The sequence below is a fragment of the Akanthomyces muscarius genome, chromosome 4 (genome assembly GCF_028009165.1).
Source record: "Akanthomyces muscarius strain Ve6 chromosome 4, whole genome shotgun sequence".
Classification (NCBI taxonomy): Eukaryota; Fungi; Ascomycota; class Sordariomycetes; order Hypocreales; family Cordycipitaceae; genus Akanthomyces; species Akanthomyces muscarius.
The window spans coordinates 1128930-1154409 of record NC_079244.1 but is presented as its reverse complement, the minus strand read 5'-3'; the positions used below and the strand labels follow the sequence as shown (position 1 = coordinate 1154409).

The 25480-nt window shown below is 55.4% G+C and overlaps 9 protein-coding genes across 10 annotated transcripts; 5 read left to right on the top strand and 4 right to left on the bottom strand.

Moving 5' to 3' along the window:
* Nucleotides 1-944: 944 nt before the first annotated feature.
* On the top strand, nucleotides 945-1427 carry LMH87_011024 (uncharacterized protein; the record flags this gene model as incomplete). The annotated part of the gene is made up of 1 exon (XM_056200097.1): nucleotides 945-1427. One exon carries the CDS (start codon nucleotides 945-947, stop codon nucleotides 1425-1427), a length of 483 nt encoding a protein of 160 aa, XP_056051981.1.
* Nucleotides 1428-2001: 574 nt separating this feature from the next.
* On the top strand, nucleotides 2002-2590 carry LMH87_011023 (uncharacterized protein; the record flags this gene model as incomplete). Its single annotated transcript, XM_056200096.1, has 3 exons — nucleotides 2002-2076; nucleotides 2136-2489; nucleotides 2552-2590. The coding sequence occupies 3 exons, from the start codon at nucleotides 2002-2004 to the stop codon at nucleotides 2588-2590; spliced, it is 468 nt and encodes a 155-aa protein (XP_056051980.1).
* A 1300-nt stretch (nucleotides 2591-3890) lies between these two features.
* Nucleotides 3891-5351, top strand: LMH87_011022 (uncharacterized protein; the record flags this gene model as incomplete). Its single annotated transcript, XM_056200095.1, has 1 exon — nucleotides 3891-5351. One exon carries the CDS (start codon nucleotides 3891-3893, stop codon nucleotides 5349-5351), a length of 1461 nt encoding a protein of 486 aa, XP_056051979.1.
* A 1545-nt stretch (nucleotides 5352-6896) lies between these two features.
* On the top strand, nucleotides 6897-8279 carry LMH87_011021 (uncharacterized protein; the record flags this gene model as incomplete). The annotated part of the gene is made up of 1 exon (XM_056200094.1): nucleotides 6897-8279. The coding sequence occupies one exon, from the start codon at nucleotides 6897-6899 to the stop codon at nucleotides 8277-8279; it is 1383 nt and encodes a 460-aa protein (XP_056051978.1).
* Nucleotides 8280-9431: 1152 nt separating this feature from the next.
* LMH87_011020 (uncharacterized protein) lies at nucleotides 9432-11059 on the bottom strand (the record flags this gene model as incomplete). Of its 2 annotated transcripts, none has more annotated exons than XM_056200093.1 (6): nucleotides 9432-10099; nucleotides 10337-10349; nucleotides 10419-10567; nucleotides 10646-10708; nucleotides 10844-10897; nucleotides 10963-11059. In XM_056200093.1, the coding sequence occupies 6 exons, from the start codon at nucleotides 11057-11059 to the stop codon at nucleotides 9432-9434; spliced, it is 1044 nt and encodes a 347-aa protein (XP_056051977.1). The 2 variants fall into 2 exon arrangements, with proteins under 2 accessions (XP_056051977.1, XP_056051976.1); XM_056200092.1 differs by having other exon boundaries at nucleotides 10419-10564.
* Nucleotides 11060-14221: 3162 nt separating this feature from the next.
* LMH87_011019 (uncharacterized protein) lies at nucleotides 14222-14648 on the top strand (the record flags this gene model as incomplete). The annotated part of the gene is made up of 3 exons (XM_056200090.1): nucleotides 14222-14407; nucleotides 14459-14483; nucleotides 14611-14648. 3 exons carry the CDS (start codon nucleotides 14222-14224, stop codon nucleotides 14646-14648), a joined length of 249 nt encoding a protein of 82 aa, XP_056051975.1.
* Nucleotides 14649-15013: 365 nt separating this feature from the next.
* LMH87_011018 (uncharacterized protein) lies at nucleotides 15014-16435 on the bottom strand (the record flags this gene model as incomplete). The annotated part of the gene is made up of 2 exons (XM_056200089.1): nucleotides 15014-16263; nucleotides 16333-16435. 2 exons carry the CDS (start codon nucleotides 16433-16435, stop codon nucleotides 15014-15016), a joined length of 1353 nt encoding a protein of 450 aa, XP_056051974.1.
* A 2623-nt stretch (nucleotides 16436-19058) lies between these two features.
* LMH87_011017 (uncharacterized protein) lies at nucleotides 19059-19427 on the bottom strand (the record flags this gene model as incomplete). The annotated part of the gene is made up of 2 exons (XM_056200088.1): nucleotides 19059-19290; nucleotides 19354-19427. 2 exons carry the CDS (start codon nucleotides 19425-19427, stop codon nucleotides 19059-19061), a joined length of 306 nt encoding a protein of 101 aa, XP_056051973.1.
* A 1443-nt stretch (nucleotides 19428-20870) lies between these two features.
* Nucleotides 20871-23906, bottom strand: LMH87_011016 (uncharacterized protein; the record flags this gene model as incomplete). The annotated part of the gene is made up of 3 exons (XM_056200087.1): nucleotides 20871-23688; nucleotides 23741-23817; nucleotides 23871-23906. The coding sequence occupies 3 exons, from the start codon at nucleotides 23904-23906 to the stop codon at nucleotides 20871-20873; spliced, it is 2931 nt and encodes a 976-aa protein (XP_056051972.1).
* Nucleotides 23907-25480: the final 1574 nt, after the last annotated feature.

Sequence of the window (25480 nt, the reverse complement as noted above, 5' to 3'; positions counted from 1 at the left end):
ATATGCCTGATACGGGACATTTGCTATGCTCTTGAGACTCTAGACCGCTGCGGCTGTACTCGGCGCATTGGAGTGGCGGCTGTGGACTGCTCTGGACCGTTGCGGCTGCGGTGGAGTTGCTCGGGAGTGGCCGCATTGTGGTGCGGGACGTGGTGCGGGACGTGGTTGGGAGTGCCGGAGAGCCGGTTTGGTGGAAGCGCCGGAAGCCCCGAAGACTGCGGCTCAAACTGGGGCGTCTTTTCAGAACCACGACATGTACTTGGATGTAAGTAGCAGGTTACATCAATCTGGAAATACGTCATTAGGTCTTTCGGCACGTACCCAACCCTTCCAATACATCTTCAGCCTCATGCAAGATCGCAGGCCACAGGAGCATATTGTAGTATACACGCGTCAGCTTTTGCCCAAAGGCGCACAGCCCATTCTGTAAGATATCATCAAGTTAGCCACCGCGTAATACAGCATTACGCCACTAGGGGAGGAACTGGTCAACGCTTCATTTCTACTGGAGAGGAGTTGTGTATTGCGATGGTGTCAGTATAGTGTTGGGCCACGGTCACGTGCTCCACAGCACTTCCTGCCCTCCATCGCCGCCGTGCCCATCTTGTATCTTAGCTTCTGCATCACTCAATACGCACCAAATCTCTGATAAAGCTTTGTTGCATCGTGTGTTCGTTTCTCCCTTTGTGCCTCCATCGCTTCGCTCCGTACACCACATATAGCACTATTTCAACCACCGTAACCTCGTCGTCAGGATCCAGGCTCCTCTGAAATTCGGTCGCTACAGACATATAGATATATAATAGTCACAATTTCCGCTGTATTGAGATGGCTTGGGCAGGAAACCTTCATACTTCCTCATCTTACCATCATACTACCAAAGTTCAATCAGCTCACGACAAGCAATTATTCTTCTATCTCGAAAAAAATCCGACATCGTGACTATGGACACTGTCTTGGAAGTTAGCATCAAGTCCCAACAGTTTGGGACTTTTCTCAGCCTTGATGGCACTGGCGTGAGCACTTCCAACGCCAACGGAGTTGGCGCCGCTGCCGCCCAGACATACACCGGGCCATGGGAGCATCTCCAAATCGAGAACCATGCCAATGGCACTTTTTCAATCCTGTCGTCCAACTTTCCAGGAAGTTACCTCCGCCTTGACGGAAGCAACCTGAAGGCGCCCAAGTCAGATGGTGGCGGTGTAGCCAATTGCCAGTTCTACACTGCGGAGCCAGCCGGTGGCTACGAGGTCTTCAAATTCCACAACCAGTCAGATGGCTCCAAGACAATTGAAAGCCTTGCGTTTCCAGGCGTGTTCCTCCGAATGGATGGTAATTCGCAGAAGCGTTCGGATGGGTTGATCGGTGTCGTGAATGGACAGTGGGGCGCTGGACCTTGGGAAAGGTTTATTGTGACGGCTCTCTAGAGTCTGCAAAGACACCCAGGTCTAAGCTAGATAGCGTGCAAGCAGACTATAATTTAATTTGTTCAGAGGCTCAAGTGAAGTACCTTTATTGAATGTAAACCATGATTCAGGTGGAGCATATCTGAAGTAAGTACTCCGTACGCAGCCTAATACGGCCTATTATTGTACTTGTTCTAGTTTGCGATGACGCTTGAAAAGTTCGGGTCATTTGAAGATACGAGCCTGTTGTATAAAATTGACTAAAATCTATAATTAGTTCTTCTTAAATATGACAAGAATTATTTTAAGTATTCTTCCGTCTTCCTAAACAGGCAATCGGCTTGCCCCACCAGCATCCACCGGCCCGGCCGCCAGGGGGCAGTAAAAAAGAGTCGAGTCACGTGTTCCGGGATCCGTAGGAGAGAAGGAAAAAGAATCTGTTCCGTCATGTCAAGATTCAGAGCAGCCAAATCCACCCTCTCCCTCACGGCCGAAGCAACGCGGCCCTTGTGCTTGATTCTCTCCTTCGTCCTTGTTCTTTTCATTACTGCCCTTTTTTTCTTTTAATAATAATACCCTTTTCAAAATCTCCAAGATGGCTATGGACCACGGCCGAGACCCCTGCCCCTGGGTCATCCTGAACGATTTCGGCGGCGCCTTTTCCATGGGTGTACGTCTCCCCGAAGAACCAACGATCAGAATCGCAAGTGAACTGACATTGTTTCGCAGGCTGTCGGAGGAACCATCTGGCACGGTATCAAGGGCTTCCGCAACAGTCCCTATGGCGAGCGACGAATCGGCGCGCTGACGGCCATCAAGATGCGCGCGCCCGTCCTGGGCGGCAACTTTGGTGTCTGGGGTGGTCTCTTCAGCACATTCGACTGCGCGGTCAAGGGCTACCGCCAGAAGGAGGATCCCTGGAACGCAATCACAGCCGGTTTTCTAACGGGTGGCTCGCTGGCCATGCGTGGTGGCTTCAAGTCGGCGCGCAACGGTGCCATTGGCTGCGCGGTTCTGTTGGCCGTCATCGAGGGTGTCGGTATCGCCTTCGGAAAGATGATGGCTGGCAACACCAAGCTGGAGGTATGATATACGCCCAGATTGAGATGCCTCTACCTCTGGACCTGCCGACTAACGAGACCTAGGCTCCTCTACCTCCTCCTGAAAACGCCGCTATCGCATAAATGTCGCAGCGAAAACCGACGACGAGGAACGTCGACGCGCATACAGAAACTCACCACACCACTGATTTGATCAAATTACGACTTGAATAGATATTTTGTGGGGGCGCCTGCATCACTACCGCGGTCGAGCGATCAAGACGGCCGACACCATCTAGAGGAAAGGGGAAAAGTACACCAAAGTCTTTGGCGCCATTTTACATATACTTTTATCTGCCCTGGGGAAACAAGGAGGGAAGACGGAGAGACGATTTCCATCTGCTAACCTGAGGGGCATAGCGTTGCTTTTTACACAAATTTTGTACGCCGGGATATTTGGGCGTTGTATTATGTACTTGTACACCAAACCACTCGAATTAGACCAAAAGATATGCACCAAGTTGCACATTGCGACCTGAAGCGCAAAGAGTTCGGCCTGTCGACGTGGGATGAAATTGCGCATAGTCTCGGCATGGCAAGGAGCTCCGATTTGCGCTCGCTAGTGCAGTGGCAGCGTACCATTGGGCCTGCGCCTTGAAACCTTGATTAGGTTGCATTCTCAAAGACTGATTATTATCCTGTATTTCGATGAGCTTTGATGCGCCATGGGGATCTTCGTTGTTCGGGCCGTCGCAAGGCACCTGCTCTCTAAGTAGCTCTCTGATAGGTGCAACCGCCGTGACAAGCGGCAGCGGATCAAGATATTCGGCACAACAAGCTCGCACCAGTCTGAAGAAAGTTTTTCTCGCCTATTGACATCCACCTTGGCCAGTCCGGGACACCTAATCATATGCAAGCAGGGCGACTCGAATTCAACTGCCGATAACAGTGGTAGCTCAGATTCCAGCCTTGTTCAGCGCTCGGTCATGCACCCCACACTCGATGGCTACGGACTAAACAAGGCGTGATCAATTTTCGAGCTACTCAGTAGCTATCAAGCTAAGCCAGCTCCTATTTACAGGCCGGTATCGTTGATACGGAAGAGCTCGGGGTTGGCTTACCCGTTTGCTGCATTTACACAGCGGCGCAGGCCTGGCTTACCTTCTAACAACGCTCAATTCCTCGAACTCGCTCGGTCAACACTCCATACTCCCGCGACGCAATATTTTGGTCCGAGAAAGTGTCTTGGTTTGCGCAATAGTGAGGCTGACGCATCAGGCGCTGAGTTTGGCATAGTCGCGATGGCACCATTGAAGTGCAGATTAAAGTGAGACTTCGCGCGACGATCAACGCTAGAGAAGGCATACAAGAGGATTGCGACATCCCATCTGCTCAGCTCGATGCAGCACAATCAATTGCAGCGCATTTAAAAAATAAAAAAAACATGAAGGTCGCATTCGCAGCACCTCTCATTGCGCTGGGCATTGCGGCGGGCAATGCGCAGGTGCAGGCCCCGGCGCTCGCCGGCGCTGCGCAGCCCATCTCGCCCGCCGATCGCATCTACACGGGCGACCAGTCGTCCAACACCATCACCGTGATCCAACCCGCCACGGGCCTGGTTCTCGGAACCATCAGCCTCGGCGACACGCGGCTGGGCGGCGTCCTCAACCCGCAGTACATCCGGTCGGTCAACGCGCACGGGCTGGGCTTCTCGCGCGACGGGCGGCACATTGTGTCGCTAAGCGTGACGACCAACACGGCGACGGTGATTCGGACCGCCGACAATGTCATCGTCTCGCAGACGTACACGGACCGCAACCCGCACGAGGCGTTCTTCGCGGCCGACAACCGCACCGTCTGGGTCGGCACGCGCGGCGTCGACAGCATCACCGTCATCGACGGCCTCGCGGGTGGCGTCGTCGCCCGCATCCCGTCGCCCGGCGGGCCGAGCAAGGTACTCTTCAGCCCGGACGGCGCGACGGCGTATGCCAATCACATCAACGGCTCGTACGTCTCCATCATTGACGTCGCGAGCCGCCGCGAGACGGCCACCGTCACGGGCCTTGCGGACAAGTTTTCGTCGGACATGATGCTGTCGGCGGACGGCGACCGGCTGTGGGTTGCGCACAAGATGGTCGGAAAGGTGTCGGTCGTGTCGCTGCGGCAGCGGAAGGTGGTCGCGGTGCTGGACACGGGCGGCGAGACCAACCACCCCATGTTTGCGGTGCTCAACGGCACCACGCACGGCTTCGTGACAGTGGCGGCGACCAACGAGACCAAAATGTACGCGCAACCCGACGCGGACCAGGCGCCCGTCTACGTCGGCGCCATCAAGGCTTCGGGGATCGAGCCGCATGGCCTGTGGCCGAGCCCAGACAACACGCGGCTGTTTGTCCTCAACGAGCACAGCGACACGGTGGACGAGGTGGATCTGACGGCGCGGCCGCTGCCGACCGTCGTGCGGACGCTGCACGTCGGGCAGGAGGGCCAGGCGCTCGTGTACGTGGCGAATGCGGTGCCGCACGGCAACGGCACGCAGAACCTCGGCCGGCAGGGCCTCGTCGAGACGCCGGCCGCCAACAAGCTTGTCACGCTTCACGGGCCGCACAACAGCGGCGGCGGAGGACAGCACGCGCCGTCGGCGCTCGTCACGGTGCGGCAGCAAGGCGGGCTGGACATGGTGCAGGTCATCGGTCGGGACCTGCAGCTCAACACGACGTATACCGTGTCGGCGACGTGCCACAAGTGCAGGGGCGTGCAGATCCCGCTCGTGGACTTTAAGCCGACGGTGCCGACGGGGACTGGATGCGGCTCGGCGCCGCAGGTGCTTGCGTTTGTCAAGTTTTTTGGCGTCTACGACTTGGAGTCGCTGACGCTGACAAAGGCCGTTGCAGGGTCGTCCTAGTATTGCTGGTGTGTTGATAGCTTGTCAAATAAGTTTCAGGTGCCCGTGTACGGTATATTTGAGTTGACAAATACTTTTTTCTTGCCTGGTATTCTCACGTCATGCCGCTAATAAGCATTTGACGTTGTTGTCGTGTAAACGGGCTCGTTGCAATGTGAGGCATTATTGTTTAAAACAGTTCGGAGATGCTTGATTTATATCCACTTTGTCCACATCATACTCTCTCTCGTCTTACAAATGATCGTGACTGGGGGTTGTGGGTGGTTGGTTGCCCGTCAAAGCTTCAGCCCAAACAAGTTTAGTCTCCGCCGGCGACGAGGCCGACGATGATGCGCGGCCGTTGACACGGGAGGGAAACGTGGTGTGAGCGTGGTCGGATGAGCTATTTTCAGCTTTCCGTCGACTTCATATCATGCAGGTCACGAGGACATGCAAGGCATAGGAAGGGAAAAAAAAAAGAAGAAAAAAGAACCTGCCGTCCGCAAATCTCCGATGCAATCGAGCATCTCCGGGGAGATGCTGCAGGGCAAAGCCAAAGTCAGCTCACTTTGCGAGCGAGGCGAGCACAATACTATCTGGAGCGACTCAATCAGGTTTTCTAGACGGGCTTTTTGATGGAACGTCATTGCCAAGTAAGCTTCATTTCACACAAAGTCTTTTTTTTTTTTCGTTTAATTTTTTTTTTGTCCTTCTTTCTGCGTTGTTTAGGAACGAGTTCGCGCACCAACTGCTGGCTGTCGAAGGTAAAAGGCTTTGTGAAGCAAAAAGTCTAAATCAAAAAGAAAACGACTGATTGGGTGCCCCGAACTAGCTAGTCAAGGGGCGGGTAAAGCGGGACGCCATGCGAGAACCCGGCGCGCACCCCTTCCTCGGGGACGCTTATCACGACGGTGGCGTGCGTCGTCACTTGCTCGCTTGCTTGCTAATACAACACATGCATATGCGCGACAATATCAACTCCATTTAACGGGCAAAGGATACAATATAATTGCGCACTACAAGGGACATGGACTATAGTAAAACGAGGTCGCGAAAAAGAGGCAAGTCGCCCGCCAGTCGCAGTGCCGCGCCCTCCCGGGTCATCGTCCCGACTCGCGCCGGCCAGGGCATTCTCCACACCCAGCGCCGAAGCAGAGCATCAAATCAGTCCACTTCCTGTCTTGCGAGCGGGCCGTCTGAACGACTAACAACTGAAGAGTCACGCATCCTTTATTTTCTGCTCTTTGTTTCGATTACGAGAGAGATTTTCGGGCCAGCCATTAGCTTTCAGGTTCGTCTCATTGGCTGTTAAGCCCGTCCCCCGTCTATACAGCCAGTGCCGGCAGGGTCCAAGTTGCGCAGCTCTGCAATGCAATATCTTGGCTTTTTTTGCTTTCTCCGGGGAGATTTCCGCATCACATCCCGTAGCTGTATATATAACATATTTGACATCTCACCCCATCGTCATGTTTCGCCCTGCATCTTCTCTTACCCAACACACCAACCACTTACACGACCCAAGCAACATCTTCTTTTAAACAAGTCGTCAGCAACTCCTTCACATACATGTTGCGACTCTCTCCTCTTCTTAATAAACGCATCGCGACAGCTCACGCCCTCCGCCTCGCCTCCTCCTTCCACACCACCGCCACCGTCAGCATGGCCCTCACCGCATCGCAGGTCGACATTGTCAAGTCGACCGCCCCCGTCCTCAAGCAGCACGGCGACACCATCACGCGCGTCTTCTACGCCAACATGCTCGCCGCCCACCCGGAGCTCAAAAACTACTTCTCTCTTCGCAACCAGGCCACCGGCGCGCAGCAGGCCGCCCTCGCCGCCTCGGTGCTCGCCTACGCCAGCTTCATCGACGACCTCCCGCGCCTGACGCACGCCGTCGAGCGCATCGCGCAGAAGCACTCATCCCTCTTCGTCCGCCCCGAGCAGTACGCCATTGTCGGCGAGCACCTCGTCGGCGCGTTCGCGCAGGTCCTCGGCGACGCCCTCACGCCCGACGTCGCCGACGCCTGGACCGCCGCGTACGCGCAGCTCGCCTCCGTCTTCATCGGCCGCGAGCGGCAGCTCTACGAGCAGCCGGGTCACTGGCAGGACTGGCGCGAGTTCGTCATCACCAAAAAGGAGGACGTCTCCGAGGGCGTCGTCAGCTTCTACCTCGAGCCTGCAGACAGAGAACCGCTGCCGAGCTTCCTCCCCGGGCAGTACGTCAGCGTGCAGCTCCCGATCGAGGAGCTCGGCGGGCTGCTCCAGAGCCGCCAGTACAGCCTCAGCGCGGCCCCCGGTGACCCCGTCACCAGCTACCGCGTCACGGTCAAGGCGGAGCCCGACGCCGCCGGCGTCGACCCCTCGGACGTGCAGAGCCTCGCGGCCGGCGCCATTGCCGGCATCGTCGGCAACCGCCTGCACGCGCGGTACCGGGTCGGCGACAAGGTGCAGCTGAGCTCCCCGCGCGGCGAGTTCGTCTTTGACACGGCCGCCATGGCCGCCGACGCGCCCGTCGTCCTGCTCTCGGCGGGCGTCGGCGCCACGCCGCTCCTCTCCATGCTCGACACCATCCGAGGCAGCAATGCGACGCAATGCGGCGCGGCCCCGCGCGCCGTGACGTGGGCGCACGCCGCGCGCAACGCAAACGCCGTGTGCTACGGGCAGCACGTGCGGCAGGCCGCCGCCGACGCCAACGCCAACGTCACGGCCAGGGTCTTTCTCAGCAACGTTGCCGAGGAGGACAAGGTCGGTGAGGATTACGACTACAAGGGCCGCTTCGACCTGGAGAAGCTCGTCGCCGACAAGGTCCTGCCGCTGGAGACGCCCGAGGCCGAGTATTTCCTCTGCGGGCCCAAGGACTGGATGGTGCAGGTCAGGGGTGACCTGAAGGCGAATGGCGTGAGCCTCGACAAGATTCACCTGGAACTGTTCGCCACGGGAGACGTTTAGGCATTGGCTCGTTTGCCTACATCGGGCTCCTCATGATGTAACAATTTTGTATACTAGACTACTGATTCACGTTTGAAATACCACTTATTCGCAAGCATTCAGACGTATGCCAGGGTCGGGTCCTAAATGTGCAAAGCAAACTCCCAGTATATTTAAGGTTGTGCGGTCTGATTAAAATAGAAATAAGGAAAAGAATAGGTAAATCAAACTCCAGTCCCAACCGTCCCATTCCCTGGCAGCCATGCCCTCTCTTCCTTATTATCGCGGTTGAAAACACAAAACGTCCCAAAGCACCAAAGAAATGAGTTGAGAAATATCCATATAGCTCAACAGCCAAAAGGACAACCTTGTCCCTCTCCCGCCATTCTCTTGTCACTGCCCATCTCCGCGGGTGCTCCCCAATCTTGCTGCCGAGTAGACAGTCGTTCCCATGCCCCGTATTTTTTACGCCCGAGTGCGCAGCAGCGCACCGATGCCCTCCTTCCAAACAACACGAATAATCATCGCTGACGGTAAATCATGCAGGGGTATGAGTATGATTGCCGCCCTCGGCTGATACGCACACACAAACCTGTGTGCGCCCTCAAGATACAAAACGCCAATTCCAATTTGTTGTCCCCAGGCAAGTCGCATTTTGCCTTGCCGAAATCGCTGATACGAAGAACCGTCTGGTGTAGTCGCTCCATAGTGTATGCCGAATAATCTTTCCGTAAAACCACGGAGAAAAAAGTGCGCCGTGATCAGTGGAAATGCCACTCCGATTGCCAATTCCTAAAGCCGTGCCAAAAAGTAAACAACTCCCAGATGGATGCCCTACCGAGAGGCCAAACCTGCCTTGTCTCGTCCCGAAAATCCAGATTGTTGGTATTTAACAAGACGTTCCTCCCAATTTCCCCATATATGCCACACGGTCCCGCGATCCGGCAGTCCACAATTAAGTATGAAACCCTTTGCCGGATGTATAAGTTTTCCACGTCCTCGATTTTCGCCCGTTTGATATACTGGTCCGACTCAATAGTCGTCCAAGTTTTCCTTGCGCCGAATTTTGCATCACAAAACATTGTTTAAGCGCCGCCCTTCCTCCGAGTTGCAGCATAAAAGAAAACATAAAGAAACATCCAAAACTCCAATTGTATACGGATGAGGTAAGGTTTAGCCCCAAACACTGGCCTGGGCACCGAGACCAGAAGAGGCCTGGCCCCATACACCGTTGCCGCGACCCCAGCCGCCCGAGGTGGCAAGAGGCGTGGTGGAGCGCTTAGCCTGGGCACCAGAGGTAGGGGTGCCGGCCGGGCGGGTGCCGATAGGGGCGACGCTGGCACCACCCTGCTGGCCGGGCTTAGAGCCAGGAGCCAGATCGCGAGGAGGAGAGGCTCCGGTAGGGCTGGAGGTGCTGGTACGGCTCTGGGCGCCGACAGCATTGTCAAAGACCTTGTTGTTGGGGCCGGAGCTCTGCGGGCTAGTGGTGCTGTTGGGGCGAGGGCTCAGCTCGTTCTGGCCAGAGCCATGATCCTTGGCCGAGGTGGGGGTACCGGCATCAGCAGGAGGGCGACCGATGCCGTCAAAGGTCATGGGGGAAGCGCCGCGAAGGCTGGAAGCGCCGCTGGGACCGGGGGCACCCTTGCGAATGTTGCCGCTCTCATCGACGTAGCTAGTCTTGTCGGCGAACGGACCTTCGCCGTACAGAGCGCTGCGCTGGCGGGCAATCAGCTCGCGAGTCTCCTCCTCCGACATGTGCTTGCTGTTGTTGCTCGCATTGGTGCTGGGGGCGGGGCTGCTGGTGTTGTTCTGGGTGTTGCCGGCAGGATCAGCAAGAACAGCTACGGAGACGATGCGTTAGTACACAGCACTTAAAGCAGCAAACAATCACAGGCGTTGGCCCTGGATTAAAAGGGTTCCCGAGAGAAGCAAACCGTGATAGAAAGCGACTGGGGCCAACGCAGCGAGCGGGAAAAATGCGTATCAAGACGATGGAGTACCACTCGTGGCCAGTGCTGTTCTATTTTGGGTATTTTGCTCTCTTGGAAGGAATCGCTAAACTGCAGAGGGTGGCCTACTTCGTTGATATTGCTGCTCAGTGTGGAGGTTTCGAAGTTCTCGTTCGCGCTGGGCGGCCATGCGCCTCTTGGCCTGCATCACCTGCTCGGCATCGTTGGAGCCGCGGGACGGCTGGTGGTGTCTCTGCTGGGCGTAGAAGTTCTGGAGGTTAGGGCCAGGAGGGCCGCGGGGTTCGTCAAAGTTGTTGACGGAGTGGGATCGGGAGCCCTGGCCGTGGGGGGTGCGACCTGCTGCGACTTGAGATGAGTATGTGACAAGAGGGAGGGAGGCGTGGGGCAATGCGGCGTTGCATCCGTTGTAATACTTACGGCGTCCGCTCATGGCATAGCCTTTGCCAGACTTTTGAAGATTCTCGTGGGCGCGGTCAACCTCTACGGACAGGTCAGCGATGCTCGATGCCAGGAGTGCGAGCGAGCCGGGTCAAATTTGCAACTCAGGGGTATCGTGGGAAAAAGTATCGAATAGGTGGAAAAGGCGTATGTTGGGTGCAGTAGAGAGAAACATACCATCAAACTGGTAGGAGAAGGCATAGTCGTCCTGGGGCTGAGGAGCGCTGGCACCTGGAGAAGGGGTCAATATGGCGCATAGGATACAACGTGGCCGTGAGGCTGGTCAGTAAACATACCCGTTCGAACGGGAGTGGCGGTTCTCTGCTGTTCCCAGTTGTTGGGCTGGTGCTGGGCTTGGCCAGCAGGCCACTGCGCATTCTCGTAGTAGGACATGATGTCTGTAGATGAGAGAGGCACAAGTCGGCAAAGATGAATGAGGCGACGGCGGAAAAGCCAGGAAATGTCTCGGGCAAGTGGGTGACGTCGAGCTGAAATGGGATGGTCTGGTGGGAAATTTGTCAGCGGGGCGCGAGTTTTTCGGCTTGGCGAGCTAATGTGCGGCAGCCCAGAGAGGTTCACGAGATGCGAAAAAGGAGGGTGATGGGAAAGCAAGATATGCAGGATGAAGCAGAGGGACGCAAAGGTGAAGCAAGTCAGGCCGACGCGACAGGGTGATGAAGAATAGATTTGCGCAGTCGCACAGATGGTGGTGCTGGTCCCGGGCGAGAGAGCCCTGTCCGCTGCTGACCTGAATCTTCAGGGGTTCGGCGGGCTTGGCTCTGGGCCCAGAAGAAGAAATTCGGGGCTCCAGAAGCGCTAGCAATTTTTCTTCGCCGCGGTGTTCTAGCGCAGAAGCCGAAAATATAGCGGGTGAAGGGCGCTGAGGGTGCCGAATACAGTGCAGAGGAAAAGCCGTTGGGGCTACCTACCCACCTGGAACAGTCAAGCAGACCCTCTGGGGAAATTGTTCCAGCGGTTGGCCGCTCGGAATCGAAAGATGGGAAACGGCGGCTTTGCGAAGAGAAACTCGAGAAATACGAGTTTGTCGTGTCGAGAGGCTCAAAGGGAGGTCGGGACAAAGCAAGACAGTGGCAAGCAAACCGATACTAGCTTAGGACTCGCTCTGCTGGATGGGCGGGCGATGACGCAAACCAAGCGCAGACAAAGAGAGACAGGGTCGCAACGCGGAATACCAGTACACTGACAATCGCTCAACGTTAGACCCAAGACCACAAGCGTTTAACCGTGGCTTCTCTGAACCAATATATCGTTGGTGAAGTCTTGTCAACGGTCGTTTGAAATATCTATTCAAACGTATATAGCTTTTGCGGTCGAAAAAAGGAACCGAGGGAGAAGGAGAATGCAGTATGACGCAAAGGGTGCCAAGGCAAGAGAGAAGGAAAACTGGGCGCGGCGCAGAAAGGAGTAAATAACTACGTTATTAGGTGGCCCAGCAAGCAGCACAAGACCAAGACATGCACGACTTCAAGCTGAAAAGGCAACGAGTGCCTCCTCAGTCGCGAGTTAAGGCAAAGCGGACACGGAGGATGCGGAACGGCCCAGCTAAGATTACTACGTATCAGTAATAAATAGCGTGTTCCCAGAAGAGAAGTTCCACGGCGAGAAGCGGTTCCCTTTTGCCAGGATTCGACGAGTGGACGGCCTGGCCTGCCTTGTGTAAATGGGCCAACAAGGCGCCTCTTTTTTGTGGCCTTGCCAGCGCAGCTTGTCCACTATAACAATTTCGCCAGTGGAAATGTGACTGTGTTCCTACGGGCGGTTCTGTTGCCGTAAGCCGGGGGCTCTTTGGACGAAATTGCTTGAACTCAATAAAAGCTGCTCCAAGCCAGCGCGTGCCTGCATCACTGTAAGCGCACTCAGGAGAAGTCATGGCGCTCAGCACTTGATCTCCTTTTCCTCGCCCTCTCTGTGCAACACCGGTCACGTACCCAGACGCCATACTTTGCGCCCGTCCCCAGTTGGAGACGTCACAGAACTTTGTCACCGGCATCTTTTCTTCTTCGCGGCGGCGGCAATCCTCCTCGGACAAAAAGGCCCCCGGAACCGCAGCACACCACCACTCTCGAACATCCAGCTGGGGGCATCCCGGCCGGGGCTAGCCAGGCAGGTGGCGTCGAAACAATGCCCGTAGTGGCTTAGCGGAAACCGGGCGGGCCGGCGCTCGTCTTCTTTTTATCTTTTTTATCTTTTGCCTTTTCTTCTTTCGCTGGCCTGACGTGGTGGTGGCTGCAATCGTTCCCACGACTGGATGAAGTCGTGCACGGTCTCTGAAGTCTTTGGGCAGTTCCAATCACATTCTGAATTGCATATCCGTTTCAACTTGGTCAGAGGAGTACGCTGTCCCGGTCGTTAGTGTAGCAGAAATCGATACTGATAGCTGGTTCCCTTTAATTGCCAGGTAAGTCATGCCATCGGATCTGTCCGTTGCAATGCGTCTTCGCTATTGGAAACTGGGTCGCCACCCAACTTCTTTAGCCGGTGATGACAGCGGCATTCAACCCGTTTCTTGAAACCCCTGTAGAGACGAACACGAAACCACAAGAGGGCGCGTCTCTACTGATACTAAGTAGCAGTCGTTTCCTTGTCATTCACCTTGGCATCCCAAGACCGGGCAGGCAACCAGGTCAGCTCACCCACACACATTTGGCTACATTTGCTACAGTCCAGCTCATCAGCCGGCCGGCCTATCATACCTGGCAGCCAGCTGCCCGGGTCTCACACACACCATCATGTCGTGTCACGCCTGTTCGCGCATCACAGTGTGCCGATACCACCGCTTGTCCGAGACGGGCATAGACGCCGGTCGCCAACAACAACAGAAAAAGCAAACCAGTACTCGTCATGATCTTGTCCACTGTAGGAGATTCGCCCACCCGCATCATTGAGTGACTCGTCAGCAGCGAACCGCTTCGCAGAACACCGCCGTTCCCTGGTCGAGTGGCGCTCCATGGTTCCCCATCTCAAGGCCTGTCTAGCGAGGCGTTCTCCGCGCGCCCGCCCGCCGTAGTTGGTAACAAAATTGTAATAAATAAAATACACCCATGTGCAAGAAACCGTCGGCTCCCGCCAAGACAGTTGGCATATTATGACGCTACCCAATGTTCATGAGCGGTTCATCAAGTTGTCACTCACCAAAAGGTCCCTTGCTTACTGCCTGTACTTCCATTAGCCCGCAAAGAGTCTTCTGCGCCATGTAATAACTCATAAGCAACAGAATGAAGAAAACAAGCTTCCGTCTGCATCCCAGCGCAGTCCTGACTTCTGACTGCATCTCCCATCCTCCTGCGTCCATCCTCCCCACACCGGCCGCTCACTTCCAGAGTCTCCACGCCAGCATGCAAATGCACATGCACGCAAAGCAGTCCAGCACCAACCACGGTCCCTCCGCTACCTCGGGCATACATATGCACGTTCACCCATCAAATCAGAGAGCACAAAACAGGGGCTTTTCTCTCTTCATTCTGGTTCTTTTTCTTTTTCGCAAGCCCCCCGAATTTCCCCCGGGCCGCACTCACGCCTGGCCATGGGCGCCCCATGATGCTGGTGTTACCTGTTTCTTATTATTCAACTTGGGGGGGCCCTTTCGCGCGATCGCGGCTGGAAAAGGAGCAGGACGACATCTTTTTATTTGAAAAGCACTCCACTTTCATCTGCAACCGTCATCCGCTCATTCTGGGCCAAAATCCTGCCAAAAACATCCGGCTCGGTCTGCCATTGGAAGTGAGTGGGGTCGCCAATTTCCCCTATTCTGCCTGCTCATCTCTGCATCAGCTTCTTCATCTGCGCCTCGCGCAATGTGAGATTACTTGTTTCGTCTTTTATTTGTTTGTTTATTTTCGAGCCGGTTCTGGCGATGCCAGAGTAGTCGTAGTCGTAGAGCTGTATTGAAATGCAATATACGGCCAAGACGGTCCGGGCGCCAGACTACTGCGCCGTTCCGTCTTGGTTACACATGCCGTAACCCGCCGGATCGCCTCGACTCCCGAGTCTGTAAGGGGTGCACATCCGGCACATAACTAACCATGACATCACGTCAACCCGCCGATAAGCGAATCGAATCGTTCAACAGCTGCTGTCGCCGGAAAGCCTTGGCGCCACCGGGCAACATCTGAATGTGCAAATGCGCGCCACACGAGTTTATGCAACGATTAAAAAAAACACAGCATATTCATTGCTATCTAGACTGATACACACGTCCGCTCACAGCAATGCCAGCTGAGCAGAGTCCAAACACGCACCGATTCTGTTCAAGAGATTACAAGAACCATGAAAGTAGAATTTGTAAAAACACACAAGCTCATTCCAGCCATCACTCCACACATTTCCTTACAGAAGCATGGTGCCGGCGACAGCGACAGCGATAGAGGCCAGAGTGGCAACCATCGAGGAGCCAGAGAGAGCAGCCGAGTTCTCCTTCGAGCTGCTGCTGCTGTTAGAGCCAGAGCCGTCAACAGTGACGTTCTTGGTGGAAAGGCCAGAGTCGCCAGCAGTCTGGGAGCCAGAGCCAGTCAGGCCAGGGCCCTTGCCGGCACCATCCTTCATGTACTTCTGGGCCTCCTTGGGCATCTCAGGCAGGAGCTTGGGGTCAACGTCCCAGCCGGTGGCCTTCTCAGGGCACTTGGACGAGTGAGAGCTGGTCTGGGCACCACCGTCACCGCTGGGGGCAGCGTTGGACTTGAGGGATGACTTGAAGTTGTCGTACTCGGCGCCGTCGCCGTACTTGGAGACATCGCCCGTACCATCCTTGCCGCTAATTTGGACAATGCCATACTTGGACTCCTCGTACGAGTACTCGTACATTATACCGCCAGAGTAGACACCAGTCATTTCTTTGCTCATGAGCGCACCAAGCTCGTCAAACTTGCGAGGGGTGTTCTTGTTGCAGCCGTACTCGGAGAGGAAAAGAGGGAGGCCGTAGTCGGTGAAGTTCTTAACCTTGGCATCCCAGCCAGAAGTGGCGAAATCACTGTTGCACCACGAGTAGTCGTTGAAGGCGAAGAAGTCGGAGCGGACCTCATCGGGACCGCAGTTCATGTACAGGGCAGTCTGGAAACGGCTTTCCGAGACATCGGCAGCAGAGTAGCCAACCGGGATGGCTCGCAAGTTCTGGGCCTTGATGTAGGCGCGCAGATCACGAGTGACGGCCTTGATGTAAGGAGCATTGAACTCGTTGCCAACCTCGTTGATGACCTCGTTGCCGGAGAAGAACGCGAGAGTGTTCTTGTACTTGGCAAACTCGGAAACAGTAGCAAAGATGCTCTGGAGGTAGGCAGCATTGTACGACAGGGAGGCCATGGCGGGGGATCCGCGGTTGATCGAGTAGCCCTTTTCGCCACCAGTGTTGACGTCAAGAACGAGGTAGATGCCAGCATCGGCCAAAAGACCCATGCACTCGGTGTGGTCGGCAGAGTTGTCGACCGTGTAGACACGGACGGTGTTGACACCAAGGTCCTTGAAGTTCTCGATGTCACGGCTGCAAATCTCTTTGGAGGCGAGAGGGTCGACACGGGCAGAGTCACCACCAGGCTGGTAGTCAATACCGCGGATGTAGAAGCGCTCGTTACCCTTGTAGAAGGCTGGAGAGGAAATCTAGTTAGCCAAGGGGCTCGGCATCGCTTGGCGCGGGGACTGAATCTGTCGCTTACCGTTGCCCTTGATTGTGATGGGGGTCGGGTCGGCACGCTTGGTGGGAGAGCCCGAGACGACGCCGGCGGCGGCGAGGGCCGAGAGGAGAGCGAAGCCCTTCATGATTATTCTATAGAATGCTTCGGAATGTAAAAAATGCGCACGAGAGCTGGTGATTCTTGATGAAACAGTCGAGCGGGGTGACTGGTGGTCGAGATGAAAAAGCGGCAGATGTTGGAGAGAGCGTAAGAAGTGGAAGTCGTCGAGCGAGTCGAAAAAGGCTACCAACAAAGAGCGGGTTGGAGCAGTTGCGAAAGGTGTGATGGGAGAATTAAAAATGGAAGGAAAAAACGACGGAAGTTGAAAGAAGAAGCTGCCGACACAACGAATTGGAATTGGGAGGAAGGAGGAAAACGAGCGATTGAAGGAGGGAGGGAGGTCTAGAAATGAAATAGGCCAGGGGGCGTGTGTAAGAAGCAGCGCTAGGGACAGGCTGGGGAACAGGACGAGGAATGAAAGGAGAACCAAGGCACAGCCTCAATGAACCCTGCCAGTGGCCACTTTTAGCGCCAGTGCAGCCATTCATTATTCCAGCGAATGTCCAGCCCCCAGCAGATACTACTGGTACATGCAGCGGGAATACGGGGGAGGCTAGGAGGGCTCCAGCGCGTTTTTTTCAGCGGCGCGATCAGCCAAGCACGCCTGCAATGCCTGGCGCCAGCGCGAACAGCAGGGGCGAGCCCAAGATTCGCGACCAATCATGTGTGGCGCCAGGCTATTTAGAGTGCAGCGCGAGGGGCCATTCGTGCCTGGTCTGCACCTATTATTGGCCCCGCCACTGCCAGGCACCGGACCGATGGCAGGCCAGGACGGACAGGCCCAACCCACAGCGAATCCACCTCACTAGGAGCTTTCCTGTTGGGGGCCTACCTCGCAAAACGGTGCGCCTAGTACGGTGCGATCATGTACCTCGCTATCCTGCGCTCATCGCCATTGATTACTAGCGCACATCACAGAGCATCACTTCCTACAACAGTCAGCTGCTGCCCGTCGTTTCAGGGGCAAAGGGGGGCTGCCGCCGCCATGCGAGGGTCCAGCAAGCCGATCGTGCTTTGGCAGTTTGGTCGCACAGCCGGGGTCTTTGGCCTTTCAACTTTCCTTCCAGGCGTTTGGGCAACTCTCTCTGTTTCCATCTCTTTGCCAAACCGCTTCGGAAATCTCTTCTTGGCTTTCCTTCCGTCTCCACTCCACGGCCATCGACCTCGCACACCTCGCTGCTTGGACCAGGCAGACAGGGATCCCTTGACAACGGCCAGCGCTCCTCCCAATCTCAGGGAGAAGCAAAGGGAGCCACTCACTCACCCCCAGAAAGCTTACGTCGTTTGGTTCCAGCGCGCGTGTTTCACCTCATATGTCTGCCCTCCAAACTCCCCTTTTTCGCCTATTTTGCTTGTGTGTCTGCGTGTTTTGGCCTGTCTCGCATAGCCACAATGGGGGTGGAGGACAGTAGCAAGCCAATAATGCGACCCCTCCTTCTCCAGTCTTTTTCTTAACTGCGGCGCGCTTTTGGCTTCGCGGGTATACCAGTCGGAAGGAATCCTCGCCGCACGTAATTTTTATACTTCGTATTAACTTAGTCGGCGCCTTCTTGGGCAAAACGCCACACCGCACGTGAGGTTTTAGGTCTGCTCATGCCCTCTCGTGCCTCTAAATCGTCTCCGACCGGAATCGCCGCCCATATCGATTGACGAGAATACATCTCGTGTTTCCGCTGATGAATCTGCCGGGCCCGTCTGGGAATACGAGTCACCGTTGCCAAGCGAAACGCTTCTATTTCTACTCTGCGGCTTTTAATACCATTCCTTCAGATCCCCAATACGAGAAAGCATTGCGTGGCCCTCCAGTGCAGTAGATGGCCACAGTGCGCAGAGCGCAATGCAAAGTTGCACCATACAGTGCTACATACAGTGCAGCTATGATTACCGCCCCGCCTATTGGCGCTCATCACTTTGTCCATCAAAGACACCCAATTTCATCTGGTTCTCCCTGATGTATCACATTTTCCATCACAAGAGTGCAAATTGCGCACCGAAGCACAAACGCACAATTGCATTGTGTCCTTGACATCATCGGCTGCTCTCCCGTGCGTAAACGAGGCTGCGACTTCTTGCAGCTACATGTATATACTGGTAGCCAGGACATTACCACCAGCCTCGCCTGCTTCGGCGATTCGTTCTCAGAAGCTCGTTTCAATACGCTCATGCTGCAGCTTGATTGTGCTAGAATTAAATACAGAGTACGTAATGATTCGAACCCTTGGTCTAAAAATCTAAGAAATATGTGTGTCCAGCTCCTCCAACGCAGCGGGCAACTAACTGCTTTACGGAATACAAGTAAGCGATTGTCACGGAGTGAACAGCTGAATAAGAAAACAGAGAACAAAAGAAATAAAACTCGTACGCTAGAAATGAGTGAGAAGTCATGCATCGAATCTGCAAGCTCTATGAGTTACTGGTCACAAATGTCTGCATGTCGCAAGAGGAGAGCAAAGCCATGCGGGTGTGATGTGATGTTCTCCCAGCATTCGGATTCGGCAGTCTCCAGCGCACCGCAATTTGCTTCATGGCCCTGAAAATCAAGCAATGCCGCCGCTGCCGTCTCTGCCCGGCATCACTCCGGAGCCGCTCCCTACATCGATCGCGCCGCCGCCACCTCCGCTGCCTGGAGAGCCGCCCGAACCAAGATTTTAACCACCGGCGCTCGCGCCCAGGTCGCCGAGGTCAGCATCGAGGCCCTGGCCGTTCAGACAAACGTTACTGCCGAGGCCTCCCTCGGGACCGCCGCCGGTGCCGGCACCCAGGCCACTGTTGACAGCGGCACCAGCGCCAGCCCCTCCGTCAAGCCCGGCGCCGATGCCGCCATTGAGGTCGTTCCCGGCGCCAACATCCAGGCGAGCGCTTCCGTCTCTTCCGAGTGTCCTAACCAATACTGCATGCTAATCTGCAATACTCGTCACGGGGCAACTTACCAGCGAGTCGCACCTTTGACCTCCTCGTTTGAGAGCACACTTCACGACACGCGTGTTCATATTCGGCGCTGGGAGACTGCAGTCCATTTTACGTGGTTTATTGTGACTTGTCTCAGCTCCCGAACCGTCCTAGAAAAAGTATCAAAACAAATTCATGAAGCTATCTGGAAACGTTGGTCGTTTCGGTAGTAAAGTAAAGAAATGATCATCGAGTCGTAAGTTGCCAACGAAAAAAGAGCCCTTTTCGACGCCGCCACCACCGAACCAGAGCAAGCCATACCGCAAATAAAAACAAGCAAAAACGCCAGAGTCTGGTCCTATTATGAATCTGAACTGTAAGCCAATTGACCTTTACTGCTTCGCCTCTCTGCGGCTGTCGTCCTCTCCGTCCTCCTCTCCGAGCTCCTGCACCGTTCGTTTAATTGCGTCGCTGGCTTGCCCCTAAAGCCACCCGTAGAAAAAGGCATTCGAGTTGTCCCTCCAGGATCATGCGTTCAGTCAATTGGCAAGCCGATCCTTGCTCAATTTCAGTGCATCCGGAGTGGCTTTGTCGAAATCATTCAGTGCTGCCTTACCTCGAGCCTCGAGCTCTAACACCTTGTCGTGTAGCGTTTGAGCTTTTTCTTCATTCAGCCGCTGGCGATCATCGAGCTTCTTGCTGTAGTCTGATAGTAGTCTATCCACCGCTGCCTTTTTTTACTCAATTAGCTGCTGACGACCAGCTTCGAGCTCATCAGCTACTTGCTGGCGCCGGGCCTCGAGCGCTGTCTTGTTTTGCTCAATCGGCTGCTGACGACAGGCTTCGCGCTCAGCTTTGAGCATATCGTCGCTCTATTTTTTACGTTGAGCTTACCACTGAATTTGGCGAATTTTCAGCTCAGTAGCCGAGTCTCGCGCCTCATTTTGCCATTGACGACATTTGCCTCATGCTCTTTCTACGTTCGGAGCTGGACATCGAGCCCCATTCAAGACCTGGCACGGACTAACGGACGTATCGATCATAATCGTGGCTACACAACACAATCTTCACCAATTATCATCGGCCTGTCATCTATAATCACAAAAGCTCTCAAAAGTTAAAGCAAGGCAATACCGTCCCCGTCTCTGGCCCTCCCAAGAGCGTGGTAGCGTGACAAAAGAGAAAACGGCACAGCTACCCTACAACAGCCCAAACCAACACCTAGAGCTTGTTCGAGGATTCCCGCCCAAGACGTAATGGATCGACTGCGCCGTATCATCGCGCTCCTCACGTATGTATTCTGCTAGCAGAAGCGCCGGGCCCTTCTCGATGTCATCTTGCGTTGCTACCCCCTGGTGGCTTGTGTCATTCTCGCTTCTAGCGTAAAAACATGGCTCCGACAAATCACAGGCATCACAGCTACATGAAATGCAATGTGTGTATACTCAAGAAATCGATTTTCCTCTCCAGAAAAAAAACTGTAAACAAAACCGACGGGATAACCCGCATGACTGCCCGGTATTCAAACTTATCACTTGCCCACTCGCCCCCGTTCACAGCCTCCCTCCCATTTATACCTTGAAAATCTCCGTAACGCCAGTCCAGGCGCCCTTGGCTCTCTCCTCCCAGTAGCCGTCCTTGCCCGTCCTGATGCGCCAGCACTCCTCTCCATCGGTGCAGTCCTCGTCCACCCTGACAAACCAGCGCGGGGCGTACGCCTCGCCGCTGTCCTCGAGCTGGCGACGGCGCACGCGCTGCTCCTCCTCGAGCTTCTGCTTCCACGTCTCGGCGTCGTCGAGCGCGCCCTCCTCGGCCATACGCTGGTCCGGCCGCAGGCGGCTGTCGGTGGGCGCCAACTTGCCGTCCTCAATCTCGGTAACCTCGTTGAGCGTCGCGGCGAAGCGCGTCAGGCCGTATGTCTGTGCCGCATTCTCCACCAGGTCGCCAACGTGCCACACCTCGTCGCCGCCGGCGCTGTGCTTACCCTTGCCAGACTTGTGCAGGCCAGTGGTCCATGTGCCGGCCATGCCCGCGCCGGCGTCGCTGCCGTCGGGGTTCAGGATCTCCACGTGCACGTCCTCGGAACGTCCGCCAAACATGCCCTTGCTGCGGAACTCGATGCTCGCTTTGTGGCTTGTTGTGTCGTTGGTCACAGTCATTGTGCCGACAGGCTCTACATATTTCTCGCCCATGACAACGTTGCGCAAAAACATGTTGGCAATGTTCCAAGAGTAGAGCTCGTCCTTGCCGTCAGCGAGATGTAGCACCACGCGTACGCGGCCGTCGGTAGTGATTTCTGCGCTCTTGCCCCAGAACTTCTGTCCAGGTGCAGCGCTTTGAGCAAGCGACCACTGGGCTGATTCGGCGTGAATGGCCAGCTTAACGGGGCGGTGCTGCACCTTTTCGACCAGAAGCCTGAAGCCACCAGGCGTCTCAGCGTCGCCACGGATAAGTTCAAAGGTCTCACCAAGAAGCGGGTTAAACGGCTTTCGAATAGCGCGCTCCTTGGCCCGACCACTGCTGAACTGGGAAACGGCGAAAGCAGCGACGTAGATTAGACGCTCAGCCGGGGCCGTAATCTTAGAAGCCTTGTCCAGCAGCTCTGCGTATTCAAGTTGTTCCGATAGCTTCTGCAACAAGGAGAGCGGCTCGTTCGCAGACACGGGCATACTAATGGTGCTGAGATCCTTGCCGACATTTTTCCTTACAAAGGCAATTAAGCTTGGCGGTAGTACAGTCGCGGGAGGGATAGTTTGTCGACGATTGACTTTTGAAGTAATGGGTAGCGGCGCAAGCGTCTTTGACTTGATGGGGTAGAGATGATTCGCGCCGTCGGGACCAATGGCCTCCTCAGCCTCCATAGAAGAGACGGACGAGCCATCATCTTCGTCTTCCTCGGACTCGGCAGCCGATTCCTCGTCGCTTTCGTTGATCTTGAGTACTCTCGACCTGGCATCCTCGGCATCGAAGAACTCGTCAACTGTAGAGGCAGTGCTTTCCATGCTCAATCTGGACGTGGCCTGGATAGGCGGGGCCGTAGCCATACGCCTTCTCTTGTTGGTGCCAATCAAGCTCGTAAACTCTGCAACGACCGAGTCCAAGTCAGCCAGAAGAGATTCGCAGTGACTATGAAGGCTCTTTTCCTCTTGGACAGCGCTCTTGGACCTTCTCTTGCCCGCTTTGGACCCGTTCGCATCGAGGGTGGTCGCACTGCCTGGCATCGGGACAGCCAAAGCGGAAGCCGTGGCTTGTTGCAGGGCAGGCGACATTCCAGGTGCGCTGGATTTGCGGCGCCAGAATGACTTTTTCTCAGCTGCCGCGAAGTAGCTCTCGCCATCCTCACCGATCGATGCGGCGTTGGGGGAGAGCGCAGCAGGGCTTACACCAGGCTTGGGGAGTGCGGCAACCTCCTTGGTGAGGCGGCGCAGCGCATCTCGAGTTCCCACGACACGACTTACGAGTGTCTCGACCTCATGCCACTCGGCTTCCTCTTCTTGATCAGGGGCCCGTTGTCGGCCAGAGGTAGTGCGTGCCCTGGGGGCTTTGGACTTGGCAGATGTCTGTGACGTTTCGCTTTCAAGGCCACGGGCAGCACGACTCGCCTTTTCCAGCGCGCGAGCCCATTCCTGGAACTCTTTGGCATTGGGAGCTCTCAGATGCCAAACCTCGGCGCCAGAGTCGATACTAATCTCGCGACGTCTCTCGTCTGCGGCAATAGCTGCGAGACTAAGCGGGATGGCACCGCGAAGAGCAGAGGAATTGCGGTTGTAGTAGTATGAGAGGGTGTAGGTGGAATAGTCGAGCGAGAAGAAGCGACGCGCATAGCCCTGACCCTTCTTTCTTCTTCTCTTGGAGAGGGTGCCGACGTGGTATGACGCAGCGTAGCCGTCGGTTCTGTTGGAAGCGGATCTGGCGCGACCGGTCGCATCAGGACTGTGGATGCTGTCGGTTGACGCACCGGCGTCTGCGTCTTGTGAAAAGGCGCCGCTTTTGCCGAGACTCGAATGGCTATCTCTGGCCTTTGGGACCTGCAAATTCGGGATGGTAGTCGTGCCCTGGGGAGGTGCGCCGGTGGGATATGTTAGGACAACAAATGTGGCCGTCTTGGAGGTTTGCTTGGAAAAAGTGTTGTCAAAAACGAGGCCGTACATGCCGCCCTGCCCATCAAGGACATCGTGCGTGCCTATGGAGACCTTGTCGGCCTCGCATTTGCCGATCCATTTGACCTGTATGAAGCCCTTGCTCGCAAGAATCTCTTGGGCCGTGTCTTTCTTGTTGCTCTTGTTTGCTTTGCCTTCGTCAAGTTCGGGAGGTAGCGAGCCACCTTCGGCAGAGGAAGAGGTGAGGGTCGTGGCTCCGGAGCCGGGATGTCTGAAGATGCCAAAGTAGCTGCAGGACGTTAGCCTCGGCACGCAAATGGGAAGTTGCTGGGATAACATACATGGACTTCTTATGAGGTTGAACACTCCATGAGAGAGTAGTTCCAGCGTCGGCGCGGACCCAGCGCACAATGTACGACTGCGCCAATTAGCTTATGGACTCATGTCGCTTGCGACGGCGGCGTGGCATACCTTGCTGTGGACTTCGAGCCTCTCGATGCCGGCCATGGTGGAAAGATGTTGTGCAGCACACTGGCAATCAATGCCCTAATGCAGCTTGTTAAGTCGCGGTGATGAATGTTGCTCGTCCATACAGCGTGGAGGAGTCGAGGGAGGTCCGTTTCGCGTGAGCTGCCGCGGGGGATGGGGTACAAATGAGGGCCCCGTTGGTAAGGGCAAGGCAGCTGTTTGCGCCGGGGCAGCTATTGGTCGTTTAGCTGCGCGGAAGAGATGCGAAGCAGTAGTGTGGGTGGTGTCGAGACAAGAAGAGGGTAAAGTCGCGAGAGCAGTAGATATCCAAGCCAGCCGGGACAAGCAGCCTTGTGAAATGTACTGAGAGGACAGTTAACAGGGTAGATATTATGACGAGGAGGTGATGTGCATGCCCGTGCCTCGTGGTGTGGGGACGGACCTCGGAAGGCGAAGGGGACAGCTTGGGGACGCCGTTGGGTGTTTTATTAGCGGGTGTCTTAGTGGCTGCATGCACTACAGGGCGACAGTCTGGCGGACAGGTAGCGCTGCAGTGCAGGCACAACAGCGCTGCCAGCTGTCCCCCTTCAGGGCGTCTGAGCGCTCCGAGATCCCCCATCCAGCCCCGTCCAGCCCCATCGGTGGCCGGGCGTGGCGGCCTACAGAGGGTCTCTTGGCGTCTGCCCCGCGTCAATCGACCGGAGTCTCGGGCGGTCTCAAAGGTTAACCTTGTCCTTGACAAGCCGGCCGTGTTTTGGCTGTCTTTTGCGTGCTGATTTTTGTGTTGACGAGTGCTGGTTGGTCCTTCTAGAAGCATGGCTTGCGAATCGACAAACTGCCCACAGACATGCCGCCACAACGTTACCCTGCGGTCGTGGACGCAGTGACATGCAGTGATGCAATGCCTCTGCTACTTTGTGCCAAGTAGAATCTGTCCGCAAAACAACCTAGGAGCGTCCGCCCGCCTTGGCCTAGCTAGTGTGGTCGTATTACAGGCCGAGGGGCAAGCCTCTGTGGGCAGACAACACAGCCGCGGCTGGCTTCGGACGCTGCGGACGCTGCGGAGAGGCTGGCGACGCACATGACGAAGACTGCTCGTACAATACGAGCCGTATCCGACTGCTGAGTACACATGGCATGTTACAGATAAAACCCAAGACTGACTCTAGTATGCAACCGACAATGCCACACGACTGCAAAAGACCAACGGCTGAGCATCCATCGGCACATACTGTAGAGTAACTGGTAAAATTATTTTTTTGAGGCCCTGCCTTTAGACCTCATGGTCGCATTGCCATACATGCGATTTACAGGTAGGTAGCTAGTTTAAATATGAGCGAATGCGTTAGAGCCTTGTCCCTCTGCCACTCCGTCCGTACTCTCTTCATCCTTTTTTTTTTCACGTCGCTCCTTTACCTCACGGCCCCCTTCTTGATTATTTTTATTCATTCAAGCTCGATATAATTATGAAATTTTGTGATTAGTCTGACTTTGGTCAGAATGTCTTGTCGTGTGTTTCGTACGACGGGTCCGCAGCTCTGCCTAGAAAATCGCGCCCCTGCAGAAATCAAAATCATTGCGTAGACCTGCAATGCAGCCATCTACCGAAAATG